The sequence below is a fragment of the Patella vulgata genome, chromosome 8, assembly GCF_932274485.2.
Source record: "Patella vulgata chromosome 8, xgPatVulg1.2, whole genome shotgun sequence".
NCBI classification, from domain to species: domain Eukaryota; kingdom Metazoa; phylum Mollusca; class Gastropoda; family Patellidae; genus Patella; species Patella vulgata.
In genome coordinates, this window is record NC_065886.2 from 4055130 (window position 1) to 4078313 (window position 23184).

Sequence of the window (23184 nt, forward strand, 5' to 3'; positions counted from 1 at the left end):
CATGGTTTAATTTTATTTCAATAATTGGCTTGCGTGTAGGGGTCTTTAGCAGTGGGAGGAAACCGGAGGACCCGGAGAAAACCCACGAGGGTGGACAGGCGACCCTTCTCCTTGTCACGTACAACCGGGGTTTCGAAACCACGCCAGTCGACTCAATGACAGACTTTATGATACAGCGCGCGCAGGCTAACCATTCAGCCATCCAACCCCCCCTTTGACTACCGTAAGCATCAAACAACTTTTATAAATGAATATACGCGACACTAGCAGATCAAAGATGTTATTTTATAAACAAAATGTGTATTGGTTAGTTAAATTTTTTAGTAATCAGGCTGTAGTCATTAAGTAGGTGTTTTGTCACTAAGGTGTTAAAACTGTGACTATTGAATGATATACACCACTATTGTTCAGGTTTGTGTATTCAATAGTGATGGGTGTTATAAATAGTCACATTTTTACACCAGTAGTGACATCTTTTTACAGCTAGTTACACACCTGTTAATAAATGACAACTGTATTATTTCTAACCACTTTCTATACATACTAAACATTAGTTTAGAATAACGATCACTTATATGATTTAATGACAAACATTGTCATTACTAAAAGGCCCAGGTTCATAAATCAACGGTTTCAGCTTACCAGTGAGACCCCCCCATTGTTGAATTACAGACCAACAGATGCCAAAACAAGTAACTTTTTCAAAAGTTTCTCTAAAAGATAAAGAATTACTGACCTTCTTCTTCTCCTTCAGTCAGTTGTTCTTCAGTTGTCTCCTCCTGTTCAGATACAGATGATGCAACTGACACCATGCTAGCAGGGCGACTCTGTGATGAATGTTCAGCTTCCATCGCACTTCTCTGAATTTCACGTAGAACATTCAGTTGATCCTGTGCAGCTTTCAGCTCTTCACGAAGTCGATCTTTTTCCTCTTCATTGGTGCCAACAGCCGACTAGAAAATTAAAATTAAAATTTTTACATCGATACAACAAATTCCAAGACCTCTTCGATTTGTCTAATAAATAAAAATGTTTATTGAACTTAATTTTGGCAATCGATTATCTTAGTGACTGTTTAAGACACAAACGAATGTAAAATTAGTAAATATGTTGACTATCAATTAAACATACATTATGCAAAAGCTAAATCTGCCTATTGCATGTCTTTCTTTAGGCCTGAAATGTTATCTAAATTATAAATTAGACATTAATTAACTTATCCAGACCATAATCAACTCTTGATGCCATCGCTAGCCTACGATATTTAGTGGATTGAAATACATATTTTGAAAAAAAATTAAACATTAAAATGGATAATCGTACCGGCTTTAGTAATGATGATTGAGGCCAGCCTAAAATTCAAAAGCTAATATTTTGGTTCAGAGTGGAGCAATTTGACAGTGGGAGGAAACCAACGAGGTTGGACAGGAAATCCTACTCCTGGTCACATACAACCGGGGAATCGAAACCATGCCAGTTGATTCAATGACAGACCTTACGATACAACGCGCATGTGCATGCGCTACCACTAACCATTCGCTACCACTTACCATTCGCCGCCCCCCTCACCCTCTGCTTCATAAAGACTAGAGAAGAGTAACCAGAAGTATCGCTCAGTTATAAACAGTAACGATATTCCATAGAATTGTGTACTGAATTTCCTTCTGTATGTAGAAGTATTAATTAGCCAGGACTTACCAAAAGATTAGTCAGAATAGAATTCATCTTCGCCGCCATATCCTTTAACTGTGACATTGGTATCGGAACGTTTAATCCTCCACTTTTTATGGTATTAGCTATAATCAAGAGAAGACAACTCACTAAACACTCAATACAAAAGAGGGTTGGCTTTGTCAAATTTTTATTTTTTCTCTGAGTAAATATTTTTAATATTGCCTTTAATAACAACATGAGGACGTGTAAGTTGAGGGAAGGGAATGGATAATGTGCCAATCGTTGGATTAGTTGATTCATTCATCAAGCAGATCGTCAAGCGTATACATGTACATTTTGATAAATAAACCACCAGAAGGTCAGCTGCCTTGCTTCCATTAAAATAAATTATTTGACAACATTTACATGCTAGTATTAGTGTCATAGCCACTTCTAGGTGCTAACATGGTTTCATGTTCAAATTAATCAATTCACGATATCATTTCTGACTATCAGGCTATGATGCAAGGGAGGTAAATACATAAATATAAGGGGAAGTAACTTAAGATTATTTAAAACTAGATCTGAATAGTAAATAATAAAAAAAAGTCACCGCTTTTCAACTGTAGAATAAAACGAATGAAGGAGCACAAATTTGAACTTTAAAATAAATTGATTGTCTGACGCATAAATTTTTAATGAACTATGAAAGTGTCAAATGTTATTATTAAGACTTTTTTTTAAAGCAGTACCAGTCCAGAAAACAAAGTGAGCACAAGCATTAACAAATCCTGAAAGGTTTTTCTCATTCCAAACAGGAATCCAGACCTGGGTGCTCTACTATCTGACTACAGTAGCCCCTTATATGTTAAAGTAAGGGTCAGGTTATTTACTTTGCATTCTATGAGTTCTCCATGTTCAGATTCAATATGTTTTAAACCTTTAATTGTGATTTTCATTTATTTTAAGAATATAAAAAGAAGTGGCTTTGTGTATATATAGTCCTCCAACCATCGCTGCCACAAGCTCTCAAATTTTTTATTTATTAAATTCACTCAAATTCTTTTTCCACTAATTGCCTCTGCATCATAATTACCCATTTTAAAAAAAAAAAAAAAAAAAAAAAAAACATGCAAAAAAAAATCAAGTCAAAATATAAAAAAAAATTAAAAATAAAATACAAAAAAATCAATCAAGAAAATATAGGAACTTTACAAATAAACTAAAATCAAATTTGCATAATCAATTTTTGGTGAACGAAATCCCAAGCAAAAACTAATTTTTTTATATCCTCTGAAAACCTGCACAGAATAAAAAAAAATGAATAAAATCATAACAGCAGTTTAGAAAAAAATGAAAATTAAAAGCAGTGATGATCTAAAATGATTTTTAAAAAATGATAATAAAAAATAAATTTGATTAGTATGCATGAATGAAATATTATTATTGTTTGTTTGCATGAAATTAAAAGCGAAAAGCTAAATAAAAATGGTGTTGATGGGAGAATATATAACGCAAGGGTTAATCAATGAAAAATGAGGTAATTTCACTACAACTGATTGTGTATGTCGAGAACTGATAACTGTGAACAATAAATAAAACTTGAGCGTTAACTAATTGAACCCTTCCTGAGGCCTTATTCAAGGTAAGTTCAAGAAAACTATTTAACAGATGCATTCTTTTTATTGGCTAAGAATTAAATTAATAATGAATTTTTCAATCATAGGCCAATGAAAAAGCAGCATCCTCAAAATAATTTAGATTATGTTTTTGAGAAAATTCACCTAAAATCATGTGTATCATGAAACCAAGAATGTTAAAGGATGCAATTCCACGCTAAACAGCAGTTATAGACTTCAACAAACAACATTTTTGGTTCGAAAAGAATTAAAATCGTTGAATCCTAAAGTTAATATAACTTTCGTTATGTTTGTTTTAGTCGATCAACATCACAAGAATAATTATTGTATTTAATTCAATTAATTAATTTATTCACTTATATACAGAGTAACAAATCCAGCAAATGGCCATTCTAGCAATAAAGGCTCAGGATTGAATAATTAATTAATTTTCTCAAATTCTGCATTTAATTTTCACAATTATCAATTCTTAAAATAACCGGTCAGATGATTTATCAAGAATCCAATGAAAGCTGTGTGAGAAAGATGGTAGGAGGAGTATTTCTGGTTATGAACCAATGAAAACGTACAGTGGGTGGAGTCTTGGGTTTGATTGACAAGAGTTTGACATCCAGTGTTCATAAGACGGTTGAAATTCTCCATTTGTTGAAATGCTGCCGCTAACAAAAACTTGGTATCTTGATCTTCATTATAAGATGGCTGCCAAGAGTAAACCAAGCATTTTTTTTGGTCAGATCATATTATTGTTTCATTACTAAATTCATCAAATTAAACTTTTTAGAGATCAAATTTAATAATATTTTTTTTTTTTATGAGATTTAACAAAAATAAAAGTTTTTTCTTTTGTGTTTTTATCTAAAATAAAAGTAAAATTTGTTTTTTTTTTGTGTCAAATAAATCAATAATCCACTCAGAATTAATTGAATAATGTCCTAGCAACAGAGATTTCATTTCCATGACAACAACTGACCTCAGCCATGGTTCCAAAGCCATCCTGATGAGTTATCTGTACGCCCGTCAATGACGACACAATTTTTTCTTTCTCTTTCAAAAGCTCCATCATTGCGTCGTCGTTTTTCTTGAGTTGTTCTGTGATGTAACCATGATAGAATTGTTAATAACAAAAAGAACAGGCTAGCCATGCATCTTATAACTTCCATCCTTGTATGGGCATTGGCATGCCAAATCATTCCATATAAGGATGCAATACTTGTTAATATGGCTAATAGCAGCAGTTCAAAGCCAAGCTTGGTAATAAATGTAACTATAGTTATTATTGTTGCCACGGTAACAGTCGACACACCAAGTCTCCAGAACACACAATATCTTAAAATAATTATCTAAGAATTTGACAGGAAAAATTTAAAGGGGGTTAGAGAAGAATGTCGGGTGGAGGGGGATTACAAAATAATGACTATATTCAAAACATATTGCCTAGTTCAGTGGTGCTACATTAAACCTACCCCAAACTTTAAAATCGATTAATAAAATGGTTGATATCTAAAAACTTCTGGAAGAAACAGTGTGGTGCTATACAGCCCCAAATTGTACATTAACATTTTGTAGACCAGTCAAACTACTTTACTAAATGGTGGATATGCATGAGTTTTGTTTTAAAACACATTTTCATGAAGGACACCGAGAAGAAGAAATTTTGATAAATAAAACTGATAATTTTATTTCTGTCCAAGTATGTCTGTTATAAAATCCAATCTTTCAATTGAAGCATCAGGTTTCAAGCCCCAAATCCTAAGCTAACCTGAAGTTTGTGAAATCCTCAAAGTGCAAGTGCTGACAATAGATAACCAACCATGCAAACTTCCCTTTCCAATAACTGATGCTGTGATAATAGAGGCTAAAGGGATAATATAAGGTAGTCATGCTTGTCCAGTCAGGTATGTGATGTTAATGGGATGAGAAATGGTTTCTATTTAAACAAACACCAAAATATTGAAATATTCACCCCTATTATAAATAACAGAAATAACATTTTACCCCCCAAAAAGGGAAAGAAATATCTTTTTATAAATTTCATTTGCATGAATTTTCAATATTGGACCAGAAGAGAATTTAACATACAAATGTACTTCTACTTTCAAAAAACTTTCTAAATTTTAAATATTTCCAGTAATAATTTGGATCTATTATTTAGGTGCAAATATTTTAATTACTGATATCATTTCACAGCATTTAGTATGTGAGGAAATAAGGATTTCAAAATATATTCAAATGAAGAAATTTATAAATTACTTTAATTAATGTATACGAGGAAACGTGGATTTAAAATTAGATTGAGAAATTTAAAATTACTTTAAAATCATGTTCAGGTGAAACATGGATTTAAAATTAGATTGAGAAATTTAAAATTACTTTAAAATCATGTACAGGTGAAACATAGATACAGGTGAAACATGGATTTAAAATTAGATTGAGAAATTTAAAATTACTTTAAAATCGTGTACAGGTGAAACATGGATTTGAAATTAAATTCAGAAATTCCAAATTACTTTAAAATCATATACAGAAAGAAACACGTTTCTAAATTTAAATGGAGAAATTTAAAATTAGTTAAATTGTAGACATGAATAAATAAGGATTTAATTTCAAGTGGAGCAATTTAAAATTAACTAAAGTCATATAGACCTACATGAGAATATGGTGATCTAAAATTCATATGGAGAAATTTAAAATTAAAATTAAGTGGAGAAAATTAAGTTAATTCATGTATGTGTTGGTATGTAGAAAATATTTCTATACTTTTTTACAGCTTGACAAATCCAACTCATTTTGTATTTTAATAAAACGTCGATTTCAAATTGAAATTTGTCAGATTAATACGGTACATCAAAAACAGTGTTGTTAATTTTCGTCCTATTGTATTTGATATGAGAAATAAAACACAACCGGAATATATTTCAAAGAAATAATTAAGACCTAAACTAAATTAAGTTTGCAATTTATGATAAAAAAAACCAGATGACAATTGAGTTGTACTACTTGTACATCAATAAAAAATGAAAATTAGTTAAAACAAATTTGACATTAATTAAATGAATTTTATTACATATAATATTAAACATGCAATAGGCCTACATCGAGAAAAGGTAACCAAAAGTCGAGAATTAGCATGTGATCCAGAATTAGATTCAGATTGTTAAAAACTCCTATACATGTGATCAAGAATTAGAATTCGGTAAATATAAATACTATACATGTCATCAAGAATTAAGAGGTCTGGTTGTTACAAATCCTATACAAGTCATCAAGAATTAGAGTCTGGATGTTACAAATAGTATATGATCAAGAATTAGAATTGGGTAGCTATAAATACTATACATATGAATGAGAATTAGGTTGTTAAAAATCACGTGTGATCGAGAATTAGAATCAGGAAGTTAAAAGTTACAACCATGTGATCAAGAATTAGAATCAGAAAGCTAAAAGTTACAACCATGTAATCAAGAATTAGAATCAGATAGGTTATAAAATCACATAAATGTGATTGAGAATTAGAATCAGATAGGTTATAAAATCACATAAATGTGATTGAAAATTAGAATCAAGCAGTTAAATATCCTATACATGTGATCGAGAATTAGAAAGCTAAAAATTACAAACATGTGATCAAGCGTTAAGACACACATGTATAATTGGACAAGTTTATATTTAAACACACAACTACAACAGAAGATGTGCATGTGTACAAGAAAGTACAAGAAATTACCACACTTAACCCAAAACAACATAAAACAACATAAAATTGTAAAAATCTAATTTCCCTGTCAAAACTAATAATGAGATAGGTGTAAATTTAACAATTTCTTGAAAAACTCACTAATATATTGAATATGTCTTTCCTGTTTTTGAGATTGGTTTACAATTCCAGGCCAATTACTGCTGCTATTGCCATGGTAACAGTAATATTAGTATAAATAGCATAACAAACAGTAACCAAGGAAACCACCAAGCACAATCAAAATCACATCTAGTTTCCATGATTACCGTATCAAATGTTAATTTAAAAAATCACAAACTTGATGATACATGAAAATTTTCATTTCTCAAACTTTCACAAGAAATATTTTAAAACATAAAAAAAAGCAGACCTTTATCTAGTTATATACCGTAATATATAAATTATATCATATATATATATATAAATATCTGGTAACTAAGGCAACGCATGAATTTACACTGGTATACATATAGTTACACAGCAAACAATTACAAAATAATAATAATAATAATAACAACAGAATTTATAAGTACGCTTGTGTATCACATTCACAAATTTATCGATTTGAAAGTTGCTGAACAACATGATGTCCGAGACAGCACAATGTCTGAGACAACAGTAAGAGAGAGATTGAGAAAGGACGAGAGCCAGATTAGAAATTAGATCACTGCGATCAATTAGCCAGAGGAAGGTCAAGGACATACTAACAGTTCCATTACCAACAAACATCCATTGATCCCTACCATCAGTTTTGAAAGCTGAATGTTTAAAAAAAAAAAAACACGCAACAACTGATCGATTACTTTCAAATTATTTCATGAAATATTTATCAAAAAGGTTTTCTGTTCAAATTTCAATGTGATCTTTTTTTTTCTTCTTCTAAATGGTCAAGAAATAAGTAAAATGTTTAATGGAATTTAATCGAAATAAAATTTGCGAGTTAATTTTGATCAGTGAGTAAAGAAACCTAAACCACAACTGTTAGCTTGTATCAATGACCTTGGCATTAGTATTGGAGCGGGAGCTATAATAATTATTCATAAACTGCGTTAAGCCGTGCTTTTTGATGTAAGATGAAAGCGATGCTGAAATCAGATAAAAATCTCAACAAATTTATGATCCATAGTAATTTCATTTTAATAATATGTGTTTTAAATTCTACCTAAAAAATAAAATTATAATTCTAGCCTTGATATTTGAAAAGTTTTTTGTTAAAATATACGTTATTTAATACATCTATGTGACTAGCCAGTGAGCAGCTATATATGGTGTGGTGATGATGATGATGATGATGTCATTGGGTGGTATTTAAGCATGGATTATCCTAGAATCTATTTGACTATTTTACAAATTGAAGCTTGCATATATAGCTGCTATAGGTCTATAAGCCATGCCTGATTTGTCAACGTGTACCTAGGTATTTGACATTTGTTCAAATTTAATGCTCTTTTAAACAGACCCTTGTTGATAGATTTTACTGTATTTAAATCTAATTTTACTCAGGTATTACTGTACCCAATCTTATTGTAATAATAACTTGAAATAGAACGCTTACACTTTTACAAAAAAATTTCTTTTGATAATATTCAATTTATTAATTTTAAAATTTAAAACTTTAATCAAATTAAATTATTTTTGGGTGCTAAAATATGGGTGAATGGTCAAATAGATGTCAGGATGGAATGCTGAAAAACTGGAAAATATTTCATCTTGGATAAGTTTCAATTATTTAATTGTAATCTAAATCTTAAAATCTTCTGAACGTTACAGAATCTATTAAATCTGTAATTTCCCTAAAGCAGGCATGTACTTGAGCTTTGCTTCAATACTACTAACGGGAAATCCCAATAAAATACAATCTTGGAACCATTATTAATGATACATTATTTAAGATTTAGATAAAGAGCTAGCCATTCTTGCTATAATAGTTCGAAAATAGATAATGTAAAATGAATAATTTGAAAATTTCATTCAAATTACTCTATTGTGAGCGAAGATATTAGCCTTTGAAGATTTGACAAGACGTGTGCAATAATTTCATCCACCGTACTGGTTGTTCGAAGCTAAGTCTCGCTCCTCCATTTTTAGCTTAAATCAAAATATGGCTGAACTGTTCTAATCTATTTAATATCAGAAAATCCAATTCCATCGAGAGTTGGCTATGGCCTGGATAAGTTAATTAATGTCTAATTAATAATTTAGAAAACATTTCAGGCCTAAAGAAAGACCTGCAAATAGACAGATTTAGCTCTTGCATAATGTATGTTTAATATTTCCAAGATCGATGGAGTAACCTATTTCTGTACCTTTATAAAAATAATGAAGATCTTGTGTAAATAGTCCTCTATCTTTAATAATATTCTAAGCATATTTTCCAGTTTAATTGCTAACCTAATTTATATATCAATCTGGTACAATGTATATAATTTTAGTTATATTTTATATACTCTATCTATGTGTGTTCATATAAACGATTTTATTCCGACTAACAAGATACAGCCATCAGAACACTTCTAAAAGCTGCCTATATACAGTGATGTCTGTGAAACCAGATCAAATCTAAAAGCCAATCTACAATGCATGACAGTCTGTCAATCTAGACCAGCACTAAAACCTGCCCAGACACAGTGCATATTCTATAATGAGGTTTGAAATTACAATTTTTTATTCTCTTGATGAAAATAATTTCATTGACCCTACAACCATGTCTTATCCTAGACTCACAACCAGAGTTTGGTGCATTCTGATTAAAATATAGATCTATATCTCGTTTTCTTTTTTTTATACTGTTGATGGCCTACACTACATGAAGATCGGACCGGTTGTAGTGGAAGGTTGTGTCAGAGGTCACGTTAGATATTTGATTAACCAAATCGGGGAATCGAAACCATGCCAGTTGACTCAATGACAAGACCTTATGATACAGCGTGTACGTCCTAACCATTCGGCCATCCAGTTTTGAAATATAAAAAACGAAACGAAATAGGATCTGTGTTTTAATCAGATTGAGATTGGTGATGAAGAAGTGAAGTATGACGACAAGAGAACAATGGATGAATCCGTGTTCCACATCCAAACAAATAAACAAATAAAAAAGAAATTGACGTACCTAGTGGTGTTAAGACGGGTTTCGACTGTGCTACGATTAAACCAGATTTAACAACTTCACCAGGCTGAACTAATTCCGGTTCTGAAACCACTTCTGCCGTTTCACCAATAACCGAAGACTCTCGTTGTGGCACGGTTTCTTGGGTATTTGTGTGTGCTCGGGATAAGTTAGAAGGCGAGCGCCTGTATAGAAAAAATATTGTTAATTGTAAAATATTGAAAAAAAATAAGTATCACCCAAAGTGAGAGAGAGAGAGAGAGAGAGAGAAATGGGGTTTATCATCCACTCAACACAAACTAGGTCATTTCGGGATGAACATATGGTTCAATTTTATTTCAATAATTCGCATGCACATAGGGCTCTATAACAGTAGGAGAAAACCGGAGGACCCAGAGAAAACCCACAAGGTTGGACAAGGGACCTCACTCCATGTCACGTTCAACCGGGGTCACCCCAAAGTACATTCCTGTTTATCTATGTCAAACCGACTACAAAATATGAGCGAAACCTGTTTAATATTACGCTTGTATAAATATTCCATAGAGTGACAAAGACCCAATCTAATAAGGCTATCATAAAATTTAACAACCCTTTCATAATCAAAAGGGGTTTGAGGCCATTTTGGACCGACATATTGCATATATTTATTAATAATTCTTTAGCTATGGAAGGAAAGCCAAAAACTCGCAAGGTCAGACGGACACCCTACTAATTGTCATGTACAAGCGTAGAGATAGGGTTTAACGTCCACTCGACACATTTAGGACTAACATATTTTCATAGAGGTCTTGTAGAGGACTTGGAGAAAAACCCTGAGATTGGACAGGAGACCCTACTCCTTATCTGGTACAAGCTGGAAATCAAAATTACGCAACTTGACTCGACGACAGAGGTCATGCTCTAAAGCGCCCGCATTAGACCATTCTGTCACACCCACCCAGCCCCTACGAGCTTAGAATGGAAACCATGAATCAACCTGCAATACATTAGTCTACTTGGTCACCCAAGCCTCTGCAACTCATCAAACAAAACTCACACTTTGATTCTGTCTCTTATTTCGGTTATTTCTTGAGGTTGTGGTGTCATTGGTACGTTCAATTTAGTTTTCTTAAATTTACAAGCGTCGGACATTGTGTTGATATGATTATGCCATTTTTTACGGCTGTCTTGGGTAGCTGCTATCAATTCATAAATTTGAGGCCCAGCTTCGGACGTATTTATCACAAAAAAAGCTTTCTTATCTGGAAAAAAAAACAACCACAGAATAAAATGAAGAAATCAGTAACTGATTTACCAGATTTGAGACACTGAATCTGGGAGGTTCCACACCAACTCCAAACCCTAAATCCTTCCAATGCAAGTCATAAATGGCTTATTCAGTTTTTAACAAGCAGAATGTTTCGATCTGACAATTTCTTCATAAATTTAATAAATGAATTATATGCAAATATATTCAACACTACCAAATATGTGCCAGAAAACTGTTGATCTACTTCTGACTGAATCCAGAGAATAGGCTGCTTTAAGACTAACAACAATCTTTGGAGATAGTTGATTGAATGTTTTGGGAAATTGATTTAATCGAGGTAATATTATCTTAGTTGGCAACTAATTCAAGATGTTGGGTTTTCAAACAATGAAGATGTATTTTGGATACAATAAGCTATAAAATAGCCATAAAATATTATCTTTTTTACACTGCACAAACATTGGGCATGATTCGAGTTCTAATTAAAAGATTGGACATGATTCGAGTTCTAATTAAAAGATTGGACATGATTCGAGTTCTAATTAAAAGATTGGACATGATTCGAGTTCTAATTAAAAGATTGGACATGATTTGAGTTCTAATTAAAATATTGGACATGATTTGAGTTCTAATTAAAAGATTAAACATGATTTGAGTTCTATGTAACGTTCCTTTAACTATAATCCTACCTGTTGCTACATTTCTAGACAGAACATTCTGTAGTTTTAATATTGGACTGTGTGTGTAGCCCTTTCCTGCATCTCGTCCAGGCTGATTTAAATCCGAAGTTGTATGGACGTTCGTACTCTGACACTTGAGGACAAGTTTATCGTCCTGTTTTTGTAATAAAACCAGGATGTCCTCCAAGAGAACAACATGCATTTCTATTAATCTGTTCGGACGAAGTCTCCATGTTAATTCTCCTTCATAAACTAATTTATGTTCGGACAGATCCAAGTTCTAAAAAAAACAACATAATATATATAAATAATTATGATAAATATTTTTAGGACATATTTTTTCCACGCTGATAATTATTTTTTTTTAGGAAGTTCTTTATTTCAAAATTTCGTTTTACTTGTCTTTACTACACTAGGATGTGGAAGAGTTGTTACATAATCTGCGTTCTGGATGATGTGCAGGATTAGCCAATGAAACGGTCTGTTACGGCGAGGGTTTGGCGTGAGGTACATGGAACTGTGGGTAACCCACTAGAAACATCAATGCTGAATGGTTAATCAAATGTCTGAGGTCCTAGGGTGAAGAGTTGCACCTATGATATCTGAAGGGACCTTCCAGTACAACCGGTCAGACCTTCCAGTACAACCGGTAAGACCTTCCAGTACAACCGGTCAGACCTTCCAGTACAACCGGTCAGACCTTCCAGTACAACCGGTCAGACCTTCCAGTATAACCGGTCAGATCTTCATGTAGAAGAGGCCAATGAAGTATAAAACAACGAAACGAAATACAGATCTGTATTTACATCAGTTTTCTCCCTAATTATTTTCCTCTGTGATTCTGATTTAATGGAAGTGTATTATTGCTGGTATCTTTCCCGGTCTGAGATCAGAGAGACTAACATGTTGTCAGAGAGAGAGAGAGAGAGGGGGAGAGGATTTAACGTCTACTCCACACAAACTAGGTCATTTTGGGACTAACATATGGTTCAATTTTATTTCAATAATTCACTTGCGTGTAAAACAGGGGAATTGAAACCAAGGCAGTTGACCTTATGATACAGCGCGTACGTGCTAACCATTCGGTCATCCAACCCCCGCAACATGTTGTCGTATCTTTGATATATGGTATTACCTTCATATCTTCTGCTAACTGACGTCTTTTGTCTTGTGTATCTTGAGGGATTTTCTTCTCAATTCTTTTCTGTAATTCCTGTAAACGAAGTTCGTTCTCGTGATCTTTGACAGATTGATTGACAAACGCCAAAATATCTCGAGATTTCTGCTGGGCTTTCTGTAAATTTTTATATTCATCAGAATTGGCTGAAATGATAAAAAGAGAAATGAATGAAGTTGATAGAGAAAACGAAGGGGTTTAACGTCCACTTGACACTAGGTCATTTCCAGGCTAACACATGGTTCAATTTTTTTGTAATAATTAATTTGTATGTAGGGTTCAATTAATACAGTGCCCATGTCCTAACCATTCAGCCATCCAACCCCCAACAGAGGACCTAGAGAAAACACACGAGGTTGGAAGGGTGACCCAACCCCTCGCATGAGGTTTATAACATGTGGCACTTTGTTAGAATGGTTCAATTAATACAGTGCCCATGTCCTAACCATTCAGCCATCCAACCCCCAACAGAGGACCTAGAGAAAACACACGAGGTTGGAAGGGTGACCCAACCCCTCGCATGAGGTTTATAACATGTGGCACTTTGTTAGAATGGTTCAATTAAGTAGGGGAGCCTTAGTAAGTAAGGTACTGGCTCTCGAAGCATGAAGGTCTCACAATCGATCCTGATTTTACGGGAGCAAGTGCCTCTAGTTTCCTGTTGTTAGTGGTGAGTGTCTGGCAAAGGGAGAGAGAGAAATAAGGTTTAATGTCCACTCAACACAAACCAGGTCATTTTGGGACTTATATATGGTACAATTTTATTTCAATAATTCGGTTGCGCATAGGGGGTCTTCAACAATGAGAGGAAACCGGAGGACCCAGAGAAAACCTAAGAGGTTGGACAGGCGACCAATGACAGACCTTATGATACAATGCGAATGTGCTGATCATTCGGCCATCCAACCCTGTCTGGCAAGGAACAGTGTTTGATTCAGATTGGACTTTCATCCAAGGGCCTGTGAACATGTTGGTATCTTTATTATGCGGCCCCATTTCATTACTCGGTCAGAAAATAACTTTTACCATTAATGGTAAATGATTTTTTAAAAACAGGATGTAAAAGTGAAATACTTACTGGAAGAATATTTTAACAAGTTTTCTATTAACAGAGGATATTTCGTTAATCGTTGAAACTGTGTCGGAACTAAATCTTTCAGTTGTAATCTTCGACATAAGGGATTACTTTCTGCATCCTGAAATTCACATAAATGTATAAATAAGTCATATTGTTAACAAAATATAGAAAGTATGGAAGGGCACCCGAACAAACACGTCATTTCGGGACTAACACATGGTTCAATTTTATTTCAATAATTCGCTTGCACGTAGGGTTCTTTTTTAACAGTGAGGGGAAACCGGAGTACCCGAAGAAAACCCATGAGGTTGGACAGGCGACCCTACTCCTTGTCACGTACAACCAGGGATTCGAAACCACGCCAGTTGACTCAATGACAGGCCATCCCGACAAGACACACAAATACACAGACATCTCAGACAATAAATAAAAAAAAAATCATTTCAAGACTAACAAATGTCAACTCTTTATAATCATTATAATTTCATTTCTAATATTGGGTGTACACAGCAAGCAACTTACATTTAAAAACGAAGAGAATCTTTGTTCTTTACGCTGATGTTTTTTAAGAGCTTCGAGAGCGTTTGATTGGCCTCGACAGAATGTGGCACAGGCTTTTTGGAACATCTCTCCATCTTCCCCATCAAACTGTAAAAGACATAAATTATTAACTCCCAATATCCCTGACTCAACTAGATATTAACTCTCCTAAAACTAATTGAAAATAAAAATCTAAATTTTCATAATTTTGTTTCTTACATTATCCACTTTAAGAATATTGAACCTGAAAACAAGATCTCAAACCCTTTAAAACTAATTAAAAATTAAAAATCTCTATTTGTAGAATTTTATTACTCACCCGTTTTAAGAATATTTCCCCTACGTCCCCTATCACAGGATTTTGTTTACGTAGATTCTTCAACCCATTGTTTAATGAACCTAGAAAATAAAAAATAAAACATAAATAGACAAGTCAGTCAAAAAATGTGACCTGTGCTGGCAAAATGAGTCGGAATGCACAAAATCTAATTATGAGCTACAGAGAGAGAGAGAGAGAGAGAGAGAGAGAGAGAGAAATGGGGTTTAACGTCCACTGGACAAAAAACAGGTTATTTCAGGACTAATGTATGGTTCAATTTTATTTCAATAATTCGCTTGTACTTTGGGGACTTTGGCAGAGAAAACCCATGAGGTTGGACAGGCGACCCTACTCCTTGTCACGTACAACCGGGAAATCAAAGAGCTACAGACAAAACAAGAGATAATATTGATTTTGGTCGAAATTGAGATTTTCACAAAAATGAACCTATCAATATACTATCTATTGACCAAACATATAAGAAGAGCAATAGAACAAAATTCAATTTTCAAAATTTCCTCAATGAGACTCAAAATGCCAGCACAGGTCACAAATGATAATGTTAAAGTACAGTAACAAGCAATATACCCTCTATCTACTTCTACAGTTATATATTTTAACATCTCTTCCATCCACTTTTATCTATTTAAAAAGAATTGTCATTGATACCCTTGATTTTCTTGGAGGAGTGACAACCCCCCCTCCCCTTCCCCTCTATCCAAATATTCTGTGTCATGCACTGTTTAGAGAAGGGTATTTTACACAAGTTATTGATAATAAAAAAAATCCCTAAAAAAACTTGGATCAATTATAACTTGTAAATCTCAGCAAGGTCTTGACATCTCTGTCTCATATTACACATGTCCACAGTCACAAATAAATAGAACATTTTTCTATAGAAATTGGTCCGAGCAGAACTGTAGCACGTTAAACCCCATTTCATTTCATTTTTATAGAAATCAGTCAGAGCCAAACAGTAGGACTTTAAACTCCATTTGAAATAAAATGGGGTTTAACGCCCTACTGTTCTAATCCGACTGGGCTAATGAAGACGGAAATTTTGCCCGGAAAGCGGTACTATGGCCTAGTTATATCGACTTCCAACTGCCAAGGGATCTTTTACGTGCAAGCCAATGCATAAACAGGATCTCAGTTTTTCATACCATCTGAACAAATAGACAGCTGTCCTTGTCAGGCCCTCCGTCCTGCACCACTGACAAGGTGAAACCTTGCCGGAAAAACCTGATGAACTTTCTCAGCAAATGCAGGCATCAAACACGCGACCTCCATGCTAGCGAGCCATCGTGGCTTCATAAGAGAAAACTACTTACTATGAAGTCGAATCATTTGATGAATGTTGGGTAAAAGTTTTTTAGCTAAATCTTTCGTCGCAGGCTCTCCCACCATCGGTCGAAAAAATAACCTGTCTAAAATCTTTAAATTACGAACATGCATCTTCTCGGTGTGGAATAATTCTGAAAAATACAGGAATATAGAAGTTCATATTGATTGTAAATATTATATCTTTCTATATCAGTGTGCTTACTGTTTCTTTAGGTGTTGTAAATTCTGTATGACAAAAATGCATCACTGACAAAATAAAACCATGCAGTAAAATCATGAGGAACTTTTTCAGTTAACAACGGAATAAAAGCTGGGATTGCCTTGTTTGTGAGTATGAGCTTTATTCACGAAACAGACAATGAAATAGAGTAGCTTCACTGGTCTAACCTGTATGATTTTCACCAGGTTCTGTTGGAGTGATAATAAAAAAAAACTAAAAAAATGTCTAGGCAATGTATTCAAAGTCTTTCTTTGCTTCAAATCATTCTCCCCCAAATACTGTCTTGACAATGTATTGAAATTCTTTCTTTGCTTCAAACCATTCCAAGTAGAATACTGTCTAGACAATGTAATCAAAGTCTTTCTCTGCTTTCAAACCATTTCCCCCCAAAATTAAAATTGCACAAACCATTGAGAACTTCTTGCCGTTTTCTTTCTTTTGGTTTTAATTTACGATGGACGTCTTCACCAATGACTTGTTTTAACGATGGTAGATCTGTTTCTACCTCGAAATCGGAATCATTCTGTTCACCAAAATGCACATCTTCCATAATATCTTCATCAGTATTATTATCAACACCACTGAAAATATACATTGGCGTCATCAATGGTCCTTCTTAACAAAATAAACAAAGTCTTGATTATTCATTTTCACGGTAACCGCATGCCCGACAAAAAGTATTCAAATCCAGTAAATATCGCAGGCATCCAATTTTCTCTAGAGTTGATTATGGTCTTGGCAAGTTAATAAATGTCTTAATTAATAATTTAGATAACATTTCAGGGATAAAAAAAGACCTGAAATATTCAGATTTAGCTCTTGCATAATGTTATGTTTAAGTAATAGTCAACCTATTTACTAATTTTACATTCGTTTATGTCTTAAACGGTCACATTTAAAGCCTAAAGAAAGACTTGCAAAAGGCAGATTTAGCTTTTACATAATGTATGTTTACGGTTATTTTGTTTTACTCCCTTTCTGAAGACCAGTCTTTAAACTGTGTGCAACTATTCTAATATCAAACTGAAGATTTTCCCCGTAATATTTGTATAAGTTATGAAATAAACTTACAGACTAGATGTTGAGGAGCTTCCTGATTGGTTAAGGGCTTTAATAGTATTATCATCAACATCAACGTCACTGTAAATACAACAACAAAACATAAATATCTATTTTAAATAACAATTGTCGAAATGGAATGAGGGATTAATGTCTTGTGAGCTGAATTCTTGAGTCATTGTTAGATAAATATATAGCAATTTCTATTTCTATGATTATATCTCGACACAAACTAGGTCATTTCAGGACTAGCATATGCTTCAATTGTATTTCCATAATTAGCTTGCGCGTAGGGGTCTTTAGCAGTGGGAGGAAACCGGAGGACCCAGAGAAAACCCACAAGGTTGGACAGGCGACCCTACTCCTTGTCACGTACAACCGGGGGAATCGAAATCACGCCAGTTGACTCAGTGACAGATTTTATGATACAATTCAGCCATCCAACCCCCCATCTATGGTTATATAAATGCCCAGACGTTTTTCATTTCCAACTATTAAGGTTATGTGCGTGCCAATATCTAGATTTGGCAGATATCACTTTAGATGGTAGCGAACGTTTACCCCCTGGTCAACAACATCATCATCGCATAAACAGTAAAAAAGACCTTAGTTAAGAAAACAATATCAAATTATCTTTTTACCTTTTTGTTCGTCGTTTGGAATCTCTATCTTTTTTCTGGAAAATATAAAAAATAATAACATGTTAGCAAGCAAATGATAAAACAAATGCAAAGTGGTACATGTAGTTTTTGATTAAACTAGAAATATTATTGGTTAATAATTACCTATTATAATTAACAAGTTCTAGATTTACCAACTAATTATTTTAGATTAATTTATATTATGGTGATTTGTATTAAATGTAACTGCTGATACAAGATTCTCATGGAGTTAGCTAAAAATAAATTCTAAGGTCAAGTGTGCAAAGCTAAGGCAGAATTTCCGTCTACTCCAGAGAGAATTCCATTTGCCAAGGCCTTATTTTAGCATGTCAATGTTTACACAGCTAGGCCCTGTTTCTTGAAATCTTAACTAAAGATAAAATCCAAATTTTTTTAGATACGTCAATTTTGATTGGCTAAGCACTAAAATCAATCTAATATTATTCACTCAAATTACTAAAATTTGGATTTTATCTTAGTTAAAATTTCGTGAAACAGGCCCCTGGCCCTCGTTCTGTTCACATCTAAATGATGATTCAGACTTTCAAGGTCTGTTCTACAGGTGCTGCCGGCCCCTGGTTACAGACATTTTAAGAACCAAAAGAATAAAACTTACATCACCACGTCCTTTCATACTTTCTGATCTACCAACTTCTTTCTTTCTGTAAAACAATATTCCACGATAAGATTAAAATAAAATAAACAGAAAAGGAAACCTTTCTTTTTTCTATAGTACCAAAAAGCGACACTTGGAACTTTAACACTGAATAATTCTGATTGGTCAATAAATATATATATTTATTATTTATTCTGTTTTCGTCCAAAGGAATTCCTTGGTCGTCTTCTAGGTATTATTTAATCCTGTGTATTTAGCACTAATTTCTTTCACATTCATTCAACATCAAATCCTTATCAGCAAATGAGATGTGGTTGAAACAGTTTAAACAAAGCAGCATCACAAGATTCTCAATAAACGAAAATTTGTTTTCGTCTCGACACTTACTTTTTATCTTTACTGTCATCATATTCTTCTTCATCACTGGCTGGTTGTTCTGGACTTGGTTTCTCGTAACGATTAATGATTGACTTGACAGAATGGCCGGCTGGAAGTCCCGCTATGAATTGAAGGGTATCAGCTGAAGAATCAGTAAAGGGGGGAAACTCTGCAGTCAAGCCCGACACCACAAGCACAAACAAACATGAACAACAACGTACGTACAATATGATGATTGATAGCGTAGCCTGGTTATATTCTGTATATCAGATCGTTATTTAGTCGTTAGCAATGGAAAGGTTCTGAACATCCCATCAACACAATGTCTTGGTTATTTTAAGACTAACATATGGTTATTGTATCATCAACACGTACAATACCTTGGTTATTTTTAGACTAACATATGGTTAATGCATCATCACAATATTTTGAGATTAACATATGGTTAATGTATCATCAACACATGGGGTTTAATGTCCACTCGACACAAACTAGGTCATTTTGGGACTAAATTACGGTTCAATTTGATTTCAATAATTCAGTTGCGTGTAGGGTTCTTTAGCAGTGTGAGGAAACTGGAGGACCCGGAGAAAACCCACGAGGTTGGACAGGCGACGCTACTCCTTGTCACGTACAACCGGGGAATCAAACCACGCCAGTTGACTCAATGACAGGCGTTATGATACAGCGCGCACACACTAACCATTCGGTCATCCAACCCACCTTAAGCAAATAGAGAGGCTGACGTTTATAGTCATGTACAACCGGGGAATCAAAACCATGCCAGTTGACTCAATGACAGACCTTATGATACAACGCGCATGCGCTAACCATACACCCTTCCTATGATCTACAGAACCCACATGTTAGATGACTCGACCGCCCTCAGCAAGTGGATCGAGCGTATTTTCAACCAATCATAAATATACTAAATATATACAGACTGCACTATTACAATGTAATATAGAATTTATATTGTTTGCAAACAACGGAATATATCTGTCTATAGTTTGTATGTATTAAATATAATTAAACCAATAATTGTCACATAATTCAAGATTGTTTGGCTTTCACCTGATTAATTTCATACGATTTTTTTGGGGTTATAAGAGAGAGAGAAATGAGGTTTAACGTCCACTCGACACAAACTAGGTCATTTCGGGAATAACATATGGTTTAACTTTATTTCAATAATTCGCTTGCGCGTAGGGGTCTTTAGCAGTGGGAGGAAACCGGAGGACCCAGAGAAAACCCACGAGGTTGGACAGGCGACCCTACTCCTTGTCACGTACAACCGGGGATTCGAAAACACGTCAGTCGACTCAATGACAGACTTTATGATACAGCGCGCGCACGCTAACCATTCAGCCATCCAACCCCCCTTTGGGTTATAAACCAGGAATAATAAAATGTATAATTGTATAATGGTCTGAATGGTACGATTTTTGGGTTATAAATCAGGAATAATAAAATGTATAATTGTTTAATTAAACTAGAATAGTGTGTCTACAACTCAGTAGGTAAACTATGTATTCTGTTCCTCTTCTACTAAAATATACTTTCTCTTCTGCGTTTTGAATGTTTAAATTTTATATATCACGTTCTGTTTGACAGGAAAAGAAATGAATTGAAATTAGGTTTAACGTCCTACTGTTCTGCTCCGAACTGGGCTAATGAAGACGGGCATATGCCATACAGTGTGCAATGAGGGAAATTTTGCCCAGACAGTGGCTCTACGGCCTACTCTTATATCGAATTCCAACTGTCAAGGGATCTTTTACGTGAATGCCAACGTGTAAACGAGACCTCGGTTTTTAGTACCATCCGAACAACTAGACAGCTGTCCTTGTCAGGCCGACAGGAATAGAGTATAACATGTGATCAACTCAATATTTAGGTAATTCTGAGACTAATATATGATATTTTGTTTTCTATTGTCTATTGCACAATGCTAGTGAGGAGAATTCTAAATGTTACGGTTTATTTACATGCACGTTAACTGTTCTGTTATATGCACTCTAGTGTGTGTGCATGGATGGACGTCAGATACTTTCCTTGACTATGAGAACAAATAGATAACGACAAGGATTGTGTCAGTTGTTGGCGTTACTAATTATAGTAATCTTTAAGACTTGATGATAATTCTTTGAGACTTGATAATAATTCTAGTTATTTTTGAGACTGGTCTATAGCTCAACATTCAATCTAGGAAGTTAACTTGTTTGTTAATAGCCTGCATTTAAAGCTGTACTATATCACCCAAACCAATCTAGTTTTTATAAGTCCTAGAAATGTGGTTAGCTGTTAATGTTGTCAAGATGATTTTATCATAGAAATCAATAAAATGGACTTTAATGTCAACACAATACTTTGGTCATTTTGAACTGACATATGGTAATTTCTGTTTCTCTAGTAACATGGGCAGTATGATGGACTTTAATGTCAACACAATACTTTGGTCATTTTGAACTGACATATGGTAATTTCTGTTTCTCTAGTAACATGGGCAGTATGATGATTTTAGTAAAACTGGGAAAAAGCAAATGGGTTTTAATGCCCTACTGTTCTGCACCGACTGGGCTAATAAAGATGGATCAAATGTGATATCAGATGGGTAAGCATTCTCTGACATGTACACAACACCTATCACCTCCCTTCACATCTGTACACATTAAGGTCAAACTTGAAAAGGGAAGGTGCCAGGTAAAGTTTAAAAGTTCAAATTAAAACTAGAACCAAAACTAAAATTGCGAATTATTATTATTTTGCTTTTTAAAAAAAGGATAAAAATAATTATTGGTATACGTAAAGACAACAGCCACAGAGCCATAAAAAATTTATAATAAATTCTTCTAGCTAAATAATCAAATTATATGAAACAGTAACACAATTACCATCCAGATATTTAAAGATAAAAATTCACAAGTTTGCAAACAACACAAAATGGTGACATGATGAATGAAAATAAAAAGCAATGGTAAAACTAAAGACATTAAAAGCTGTCAAAAATATAAATAAGCATAAACAAAGAAATAATTCTCCACATAGATGCCAAATTTATTTCATATTCATCCATAATTTTGAACATACTTGATTTAAATCAAATTATAGATTTCGGTCCTTTAACTGTAAAGCAAAAAATGATTTTAATTTCCTGTTTTGTTATTTTTAGTTTTTTGCAATCTATATGGAGATAAGACTTCTTTTTCAATGAATAGATCATTTTGTTTTATGTGAGTGACGAAATGTTAAAATATCTCGAATAAATTATATGCTGATTGATATGACTGTTAGAAGATGTCCTATACTTGATTTTTTTCCCCCTATTTTCAAGATGCAACAGCACAGCTTCTTTCAGAATAAATGAAAAAAATGAAATGGGGTTGAACATCCTAATGAAGACCGGCATATGCCATACAGTGTGCTATGAGGGAAATTTTGCCTGGGCAGTGGCACTATGGCCTACTCTTATATTGAATTCCAATGTATACAAGGGACCTTGTTTTTTTTGTCCTATCCGAATGACTAGACAGCTGCCTTTGTCATGCCCTCCATCCTGCATCCCTGGACGAGGGAAACCACGCCGGAAAATCACAATGAACTTTCTCGGCCAATACAGGCTAGTGAGCCAGCGTCTTACCCACTTAGCCACCGTGTCTCCTAATAAGATTTGTAAATCTCCTCATGATTTTTAATTAGAAACTACATTATTGTAGCTAACAAG

At 34.0% G+C, this 23184-nt stretch overlaps 1 protein-coding gene across 3 annotated transcripts in view; it reads right to left on the reverse strand.

The window, feature by feature from the left end:
- The window catches only part of LOC126829934 (rho guanine nucleotide exchange factor 12), a 122899-nt gene that overhangs the window by 4835 nt on the left and 94880 nt on the right, over positions 1-23184 (reverse strand). For 2 of the 3 annotated variants that reach the window (XM_050560108.2, XM_050560112.2), the window contains 17 exons: positions 19470-19602; positions 19083-19128; positions 18446-18480; positions 17817-17885; positions 17154-17326; positions 16513-16656; positions 15182-15261; positions 14845-14970; positions 14323-14440; positions 13203-13390; positions 12077-12347; positions 11175-11379; positions 10139-10320; positions 4264-4382; positions 3863-3992; positions 1699-1796; positions 737-953 (listed from right to left, as the gene is read on the reverse strand). In XM_050560108.2, coding sequence (XP_050416065.1) covers positions 737-953; positions 1699-1796; positions 3863-3992; positions 4264-4382; positions 10139-10320; positions 11175-11379; positions 12077-12347; positions 13203-13390; positions 14323-14440; positions 14845-14970; positions 15182-15261; positions 16513-16656; positions 17154-17326; positions 17817-17885; positions 18446-18480; positions 19083-19128; positions 19470-19602 — 2334 coding nt within the window. Of the gene's footprint in view, positions 1-736; positions 954-1698; positions 1797-3862; positions 3993-4263; positions 4383-6821; positions 7194-10138; positions 10321-11174; positions 11380-12076; positions 12348-13202; positions 13391-14322; positions 14441-14844; positions 14971-15181; positions 15262-16512; positions 16657-17153; positions 17327-17816; positions 17886-18445; positions 18481-19082; positions 19129-19469; positions 19603-23184 lie in introns of those variants that run through there. The other variant, XM_056102764.1, reaches the window with a different exon arrangement.